Raw genomic sequence first — 9029 nt, forward strand, 5'->3', positions numbered from 1 at the left:
TCTTTTTTGTTGTTTTCAGTACGTTTACAGACACGATTATGCCCACAGGTAACAGGAAACCAGTGTTTCAAAAGAAAATTTGATCACACTGCTAGATAACACAGGTATCCTAAACAAGTACACGAACGCCTCAAGGCTTCAAGCTGCTGCCAGAAAGACATACTTTTTTGATTGGTAAGAACTGACAGATGACGCTTCATGAAATATAAATGCAAGAAAGCCTCCGAGAGCTCAATAAAAACCTTCCACCCGTCATTCTAGGAGGATAAGAGCAAGATACTGTTAACAAGCGCAGGAAATGGCTTTCGGAGTTTCAATATCAGTCTATATCTTATTCAATGGTAGGTCATTTCTTTTTGCTGTGTTAATTTTGTGACATTGTAAAATATGAATAGGATTTGTTTTATCTGAATTAGTGAGGAGTTGGCTTTTAGCGGTTGTTCTTCATGACAAAGATCCAAGCAAGGAATTTGTGAATTAATTTAGTTTCTTATGTAATGTATGCTCCTCTTTTAACATATTTTGACACCTCTTTTTCTGAGATCTTTATATTGTTTGTTCTATACAATTGAAGAGTAGTTGATACATATGATATGATAATGTCCTTGTGATTGAATGAGTTTATAAAATGTATTTATTTCCTCTTAATAATTAATGTGTTTCTACTTTCTCTAACTATAATGTAGTGAGTGGAATTGATATGCATGAGAAACTATCAGGAAACTGCCCTTGTCAGGTTATGGGTTTCAAATGTAAATGAATTAAAAATAGAACAGATGTGGGACTAGATAGAATAACTTTTGATCTGTTGCTGGTACGTAGAAGGAGGCTCACCTGCTAAAGATGCCTTCCCTTCCCGCCCCTTTCACACAGCTGTGACAGCATTGACTGAAGAGGCAGCCAGGACTGTAACACCCCCAATCACAACCCAGCAAAGTAACTGGACCGTTAACAAAACAGAAGGTATTTTCTTCACACTTTTGTATTTCAAGTGACTTTTTTTTTTTAATGTTTGAGAGAAATTTGGATTGTGATAAAAGCAACACTGGAAATTTTTAAATACGTATTTTATTATTAGACAATCTTTTATCAGGATGCTGTTAAATGGAAGTGACAGGTAAATGTGTCAGCAAAGAATTGTCTTTTTAAAAGGAGGAAGTGAAGCTAATGAGAAAAAGTTGTTTTCAGTTACTGTCCTGGATGTGAAACATGCCACACTTTCTGCTTGATTCCTGCTGGATTCCCAATAACCCATGTGCTTCCAGAGGCAGTTTGTCCCTATTTTGGCATTCTTGATGAGTGACTTTATATTTTGATCTGTGATTGTGAGCTTTGCAGCCAAATAAATTATGGCTACCAGATGAAGCCTTAATCCACTTTCCCTCATCTTTGGAAAGATCTTTTTTCTTGTCTTTGGGGGCTTTTTTTGTTTTGCTTTAGTATATGCTATATCGCCCAACCACTTGTATCCAATTTTTGTTGTTGATAGTGATGATATATTTTATTATTGTTATTAAAATAGCTTCTGGCCACTGTTGAGCATCAGCATTTTTCCAAACTCTTTGAACTCTTAGAGGTGAACTTGGGAAATCTGTTACCTGCCAAGACCTGTGTATCAGGTGGTTGTGATTCTCACACAAATCACATACCACCCCCTGATGTGAAGATGGGCTTTGTGACTTAGGACCAAAGAAACACCATATCTTGCTCTCAGAGCCAGGCAAGTAAAAGAAGATCAAGTTAAATATTTTGTTTCTGAATATGGAAGATAGTAATATTTAAGTATTCTTCATTTCACCAATAATTTTAAATTTAAAAAATTTGCTTAAAATATTTTGCTCATTTGAGTTTTTGAATATATATCAATTTGCAAAATAAAATTAGTGTGGCTTTTAGAATAACTTTTAGCCAAATTCTTCATGTCTTTTGAGCCTTTAAACAAAGAGAAAACATCTTTGTTGAGAGATAATACTGTAGAGAATTGAAGAAGCACAGTTTCCTCTAAGTGACATAACAGTGTGTCCATCACCACCTTTTTTCTTCCCTAGTAGTGAACTGCAAGTCAAATCCTCCAAGTTACAGGTAATAATTATGGACAAAAGGGATTGAATATATCACTTCAGTAGTTTTTCTTTGCTTTCTTGATGGGTGAATTTTAGTTCCCTACTTTTCATTTAATTTAAAAATCTGAATCCAGTATCTCAGGAAAGTTTCATGAAGTTATAACTAATATTCTTCTCCTTAGAGGAAAGATGAGTCTCTAGTATATTCTTTCTTTGGAAATGTCTTCTTTCAATTCTCACATTTTCTAATAAGTCCTCGTTCAGGCTTGGTTAATTGAACTTATTTAATCTTGAAGTAGGAAGAACCTACCACAGTTTATAATGAGAAATTCCCACTGCCTTAGAATTAATGATCAAGATGAGAAATTAGATTTACTATACCACATTTAAAATGAATATGAATTTTAAGGTAATGTTGTGTGTTCTCAACCAAAATGAAGTTATATAACAGTATCTTGTTGGTGACTTAGTACCTAAAGATTTAGTAATTTCAATATAAATAAGTATGCCTTTTTAGATCTTTTTCTCCTGAAAACAAATAAGTATGATTCTCTTAATCTACTTAGCAAGGTGAATATAATATAACATGATAACTAAGGTTGAGGAGATATGTTTATTCATAACAGTGACAAAAATAAAATGCCACTAATTCTTCTTGAGAAGAATTTAAGAATCAGTAATTAAAGTATACTAAAAAGGACTCATTTATGCTGTTTTGTCATTCCCACTGCATAAACCTCAAAGATAGTATAGGTATATGTCTTTAGTACATCAATGAATGAAGGATAAGCATCCTGAAATCTAAGTATTTTGCCACAGTACAGCTTCCCAAAGGGAAGTTTCCCATAAAGAGGCTTCTGGACACTTGACCACAAAGGTTTCGCCAAGTGTGGTCATTTGCATAGTGTTAAAAGCTAGAAATCAAAACACAGGTTTTCTAATTCCAATTCCATGGCTTTTCCCACAATCTCATAATGCCTCTTAACTGAGTAAATTTTCTAATTAACATCTGAAGTTACTGTCTTAGCTATGTTAAGCCTGAGCCATAAGTTGTTTCTGGCTTCATGTATAGGTCATAACAATACCTCTTCGGAAATCAGTTAGGGAAAACAATCCCTTTTCCATTAGCTACTTAAGGTAGTCTGCATTAGAAGAAGGGAGGATTCTCATCTCACTCTTCTCTGGAGAATGAACAGAAATCAAGTTCATTATCTCCCAACCATAAATCCAAATCTTCCTAAGTGCTTACTTCTCAGATGTAAAGGGGAGAATGAAAAAAATTGTATTATTTCTTTTGTTTCCAGGCATATATTTGGGAAGTCTTGCCCAGGATAGCATGCTAAGACTAGAATCAATGCTGCCACCTTTTGGCAAACTTGTATCTATATCTTATTACATAGTTTCCAAAGAATGGAATGATCATCAATCTACCTCCAGCCCCTAATTCATTAATATGTCTTAGATGATATTAACCCAACCTTTGTAAATATAACCTGTCAAAGGAATTAATCAATAGTTCAAATGACAGAGCACTCAAAGAATATTCCTAAAATTAAAGGTCTTTTGTATATGTATTACAAATCTACTGTGGAAGTGTGAATCACCTCATCTGTTAATACTGTATCTCCTTTTTCTATCTGGCTACACAGAAGGACCCATAGCGTTGAGGTTCTCACATACTTGCTTGGAAGACCACCATAGTTACTGCATCAATGGTGTTTGTGCATTCCACCATGAGCTGGAGAAAGCCATCTGCAGGTAATTGCAAAGAACTTCCCAAGCCCTAGAGATGGGAGAAGGAGAAGGTATGCCTCCTTTCACATGGTGTTTAACATAGTACATTTCCACATGCCTCCATCTTATCTAGTAAAAAAAGGTACATGATCTGAATGTGATTCACCAATTCTCTTTGTATTTGAATATCTAAGGGGTCTTTTTCTAACCTACCTAGTTCTCATTACTCAAAAATATGGTTCCTAGATTAGCAGCATCTGTGTAACCTGGGAGCTTGTTGAAAATGTAGAAGCTCACACCGTACCTCAAAACTACTGAATCCAAATCAACTTTTAACAACACGCAAAGAAGTTTCCAAGTTTTTATGGATAGATTAAAGGATAAAATGAAACAGACTATGGCAAAAACACTTCAGGAATATAAAGTTCTAGATCAACTGAGATACCATTTTTATGATCATTGATTTGCTCAGCATCCTCCTATGAAAGAGTAGGTTAACAATTTTCTAGATCAACTCATGCAAGGGTCCTACCTTTCCCTCCTACCAATGAGGGAAGTTGCATTAATATGGGGTCTTAATCAAATGATTATTGTAAAATACATGGCTTCTTCAATACATTTAATAGATTGGCTTTCATTTGGTATTGGCCTCTTTAATTTAAATCACTTTTTGTTAAATTTTTTTCATTCTTCGAAATTTGTCATTTGTGTTTCTATCATGAGTTTTAAAATTATACATTATTTTCTTTTTTTAAAGGTGTTTTACTGGTTATACTGGAGAAAGGTGTGAGCACTTGACCTTAACTTCATATGCTGTGGATTCTTATGAAAAATACATTGCAATTGGGATTGGCGTTGGATTATTATTAAGTAGTTTTCTTGTTATTTTTTACTGCTACATAAGAAAGAGGTATGATAAAAAACAAATTATGAAGTCACTAGATACTCATTCATTTGAGAAATATTCACTGAGCCCCTACAATGTACCAGGCACTGACATATATAATATTTTAGTGAAAATATGGCTGTAAATCTGGCAAGTTTCTGCATATTTGTTTTGATGCCTTTTCTCATAAACCCAGACAAGAGGTAAAAATTTACCCACAGTTGCAATAGGATAGTTCCAATTTACTGTTTCCCTTCATCCCCAACTCTGTCTATCTACATCAAAGTTATAAATGTGTAGGACAGTTGGCCCACAAGGGTAAAAATTAATGTGTTTTGTGCACAATTATATGAAGTGTCGAATACCATGTCTGGCACATCATAGAAACTCAATAAACATTTGTTGAATGGACAAATCAAAACATGAGTATTAAATGAATGAAAATGTGTGATAAATGTGGGCCATTTTCTTCCCAGACATAGTTGAGGGTATATTCAGGAGATACTATCTACTGCTAAAAGCTAAACAAGATAAATTTGATCCATTAAGTAAAAATTACTCATGCATTAATTATTAATCATTATTTCTGGCTTTTCCACACTGGTAATTTTTCCTTTAATCCATGTATAGGGAAAAGTCAAGAAATAATGTGATATACGTTAAAGAAAAGGTATAAATACATTTCCCTTGCTGTACTCTATTAACCAAGTTGTCATTTTTAAAATGACCAAAAATTACTGTACAACATTAAAAAAAAAAGTTTGCTTAATAATTGCATCTTAGAGGGCTTCCCTGGTGGCGCAGTGGTTGGGGGTCCGCCTGCCGATGCAGGGGACACGGGTTCGTACCCCGGTCCGGGAAAATCCCACATGGCGCGGAGTGGCTGGGACCGTGAGCCATGGTCGCTGAGCCTGCGCTTCTGGAGCCTGTGCTCCGCAACGGGAGAGGCCCGCGTACAGCAAAAAAAAAAAAAAAAAAAAAAAAAAAATTGCATCTTAGAGAGAATAAAATCTGTTATATCAATTGTGGATCAATTGATATAAAATCTGTTATATCAGTTGCCTAAGAGACCAAGAAAGAAAATAAAAAAGGAAGTAAGACCTTTTAATATTAACAAGACAGCTGTCTGGGATCAGGTTCCCTAGAAGCTGAACCTAAGATAGAGATTCCTGACTGAGTGATGACTGGTCAAGGGAATGCTCAAAGGTGAAATCTGTAATGAAGTAGGGAAGCTAGAACAGAGGAAGAAGGTAAGCAAAGATGTAGTTTAGCTGAAGTCTATCCTCCTGATTGGAAGCCTGATTCCAAAGGGAGACCTAGAACATGACTGGCATCACTGACCCATCCCAAGAAGGTGAGGGATCTTGGTTGTAGTACCCAGCATCATCAGGCATGGGTGTCAGAGTGCTCCTGGCAGGGTAAGGGGGAGGGGCTTGGAATCTCCTAGGAATCTTCAGGCAAAGTCCTCTCTTGGCTGAGGACAATCTTCTAGAAAAGGATGGTGCTGTGAGCCTTATTAACACCCACAACTGCTGGGGGATGGGTATACCAGTGGGTAAAGAGGATATGGGTGGGATACCAAGAGCAATTGCTACACCAGAGCATTTAAATAATCCTCAATAAGCTATACAAACAGCAGTCAAATTCATATGAAAACCAATACTCTGTTTTAGGTGTCTAAAACTGAAATCACCTTACAACGTCTGTTCCGGAGGAAGACCACTATGAGGCCTTTGTAAGAAATTTTCAAGAGTCGTTGGTGAAAATCAGTGGACCCAAAACTGAAAATTTCAAGTGAAACAACAAAACTTCCTAAGCTGACTAGAAAGTTGGGATCATGATGAAACAAGAGAATAAATTTCAACATTGGTCCTTAGACTTTGCCATTTTTAAAGTGCCATGGGAGCCAAGGGAACAAAGTACAGTGTCAGAGGTCAAGTTCACAGTTCTACTCTGGGTTTGTTGCTGTTGTGTGATTTTTGTTCTCACTGCAGAGAGACTAAGTTTTATGCTTCCGACTATGTCAGATGTGCATTTTCATGGGAATAATTATCAACCTTGCAGCCAGCCAAAGCAATGCCAAGCTTGGATTCTTCACTATGCTTGCTACCAGGATTCTGGACCACTGCTCTACGGAACAAATCCCAAACATGATGCTTTCATGGTGTCTAACAGAATGTGATGTCAGCTATTCAGATGAGATTAGTATTATGGCACCTCCAGTGAACCAAACTTATGATTGAAGTCTAAGCTAGAGAAAAGAAATGGAATGTCCAAGGCAAACATAATGATACCCAACTTGTGACAACACTGTGAAATATGGAATAAGCTAAAGAGTTTCTGATGACTGAAAGCTATCTGGATATTGAGCCCTGAGGAGGCAAAACGTTTTTGTTTCTGCATGGATTATAAAATTTTGTGTTGGACTCACTGGTCCCCGAATGCTTATGTTCATCACTTTCTCCTATTGTTAGTGGAATGACCTGGCGATTATCTATTTGGACTGAAATTCTAAAATTCTACTAACAAATAAAATTCTACAATTGGCTCTGAAATAGAAACTGAAGAACTTGACATAAGAAATTTTCACCAGCCAACAGCAGGTGGAAATTTTCTTTACCATTTCTGGGTACCGGAGAGAAGATTTGCACAGAGGGAGAGAAAACGGAATATTGGTAGAAATAACGATTTGAGAATTAGGGTCCTTCCTCTCTAATCATATTTCTTCCACCGAATTCGAATAGTCTTGTTCAGGTCCCTTAATTTCTTTGGGCTTTGATCAGTTTCTACAAGGTCCTTCTAGCTCTAAAATTTGATTGTGACAGAAGAGAGAAAACTTTCCACCTCTCAACTCCATCTCTGTCCCTGACCTCACCTCTCACCCCACTGGATATCATCTTAGATGTATATTTTATTATTTGGTTTGTAAGTAATAATTTAAGAATGTGTTTTTAAAGGAAGTAAAACATGAAATTAAAAATAATATCTACCATTTTTCTTTTAGATTCAATCTAAGACTATGGACTTTTTTTCTATTGTGGTGTAGATAAGCAAAATAATTTTGATCATGAGATGGGTTAAAAAAAGATCAAACATGAATATTCTTACAATGGTAGCCTAGTAGCAAGCCTTTCTCTTATATCAAGTTGTGACTTTTCATTCACTTCTAAACAAAACTACATTCTGCTTTCCTTTGAATAGAAGGCATTTCACTTGCTTTGTTTTTCCTTCAGAAGGAATTTAATGCAGATGAATTGCATTGTCAGCACATTCTGCATGACCTCACAAAGTATGCAGAGGTTACATCATACCAAGGAGTGGGGAGATGAAGTTTCCTCCCAGTGACTCCAGTGACCACACCTAGAAAGCTAGGCTTTTCCTGAGCATTTCAAAAAGGTGTTAAAAAGCTGGGTAGAGTCCAGGAAGAAACACTAAAGCTTAATTAAGGACTGCCTCCCGATGAAAGGAAGAGGAAGTAAGGGTAGAATCTGGGGAGGTGATAACCTAAAAAGTTATAAATATTTGCTGTCTATAAATATTTCTAAAATGCAAACATAATTGAATTGATATTAATCAACAAATTAAAATTCCCAGAATGCCAAACCAAAAAGTGAGCCAAAACATAAAACCAATAGAAATTCAATTTTTTTCACCTGTGGAAGAGTATACGTTAACATTAGATAATCCACCCAGTGAGACTACATATATGGAAATTTATTTATCTCTTTATTTTTATAAATTTATTTATTTATTTATTTTTGCTGCCCACGGGCTTTCTCCAGTTGCGGCGAGCAGGGGCTACTCTTCACTGCGGTGCACGGGCTTCTCATTGCAGTGGCTTCTCTTGTTGCGGAGCACAGGCTCTAGGCATGCAGGCTTCAGTAGTTGTGGCACGTGGGCTCAGTAGTTGTGGCTCAGGGGCTTTGTTGCTCCACGGCATGTGGGATCTTCCTGGGCCAGGGCTCGAACCGGTGTCCCCTGCATTGGCAGATGGATTCTTAACCACTGTGCCACCAGGGAAGTCTCTATGTATATGGAAATTTAGAGTGTAGCTCATGAGAAACCATCTGTTTATGGTTCATCATACAAAAGAATCTTGTGATAAACTCCTAGAGTTCATTTTCCGGGAAGGAATCCCTGGCATTCCTATGGCAATATTTACATATGTAAGCAGGCCTTAAGTAGGAAAATGCATAAGTATAAGATGTTCTGCAAATTTTTCACTTTCTATTTTTTCCTATATGCAATAAGACCCTGAAAAAAGTCTATCAGTGAAGCCCTGGCAACAGAACTACATTTTCAGCTATTAGGTGAGGTGGGTCATTTAGGAAAGAAATGAGAACATG

General features: G+C 36.4%; 1 protein-coding gene across 5 annotated transcripts; it reads left to right on the forward strand.

The window, feature by feature from the left end:
- The first annotated feature begins 298 nt into the window (after positions 1-298).
- EPGN (epithelial mitogen) lies at positions 299-6411 on the forward strand. 5 transcript variants are annotated; one of them, XM_060092763.1, is made up of 5 exons: positions 299-341; positions 874-963; positions 3713-3821; positions 4555-4707; positions 6357-6411. In XM_060092763.1, exons 1-5 carry the CDS (start codon positions 299-301, stop codon positions 6409-6411), a joined length of 450 nt encoding a protein of 149 aa, XP_059948746.1. The 5 variants fall into 5 exon arrangements, with proteins under 5 accessions (XP_059948746.1, XP_059948753.1, XP_059948763.1 ...); XM_060092770.1 differs by having other exon boundaries at positions 4555-4581; XM_060092780.1 differs by having other exon boundaries at positions 3716-3821; positions 4555-4581.
- The last annotated feature ends 2618 nt before the right edge of the window (positions 6412-9029 follow it).

This window comes from Mesoplodon densirostris, chromosome 1 (assembly GCF_025265405.1).
Source record: "Mesoplodon densirostris isolate mMesDen1 chromosome 1, mMesDen1 primary haplotype, whole genome shotgun sequence".
NCBI lineage: Eukaryota > Metazoa > Chordata > Mammalia > Artiodactyla > Ziphiidae > Mesoplodon > Mesoplodon densirostris.

Excerpts from the sequence above, each read along its gene's own strand:
- EPGN (XM_060092763.1), top strand. The coding sequence starts at position 299 with ATGGCTTTCGGAGTTTCAATATCAGTCTATATCTTATTCAATG. Across the intron at positions 964-3,712 it reads GACCGTTAACAAAACAGAAG|AAGGACCCATAGCGTTGAGG; the intron begins GTATTTTCTTCA and ends CTGGCTACACAG. Across the intron at positions 3,822-4,554 it reads CTGGAGAAAGCCATCTGCAG|GTGTTTTACTGGTTATACTG; the intron begins GTAATTGCAAAG and ends CTTTTTTTAAAG.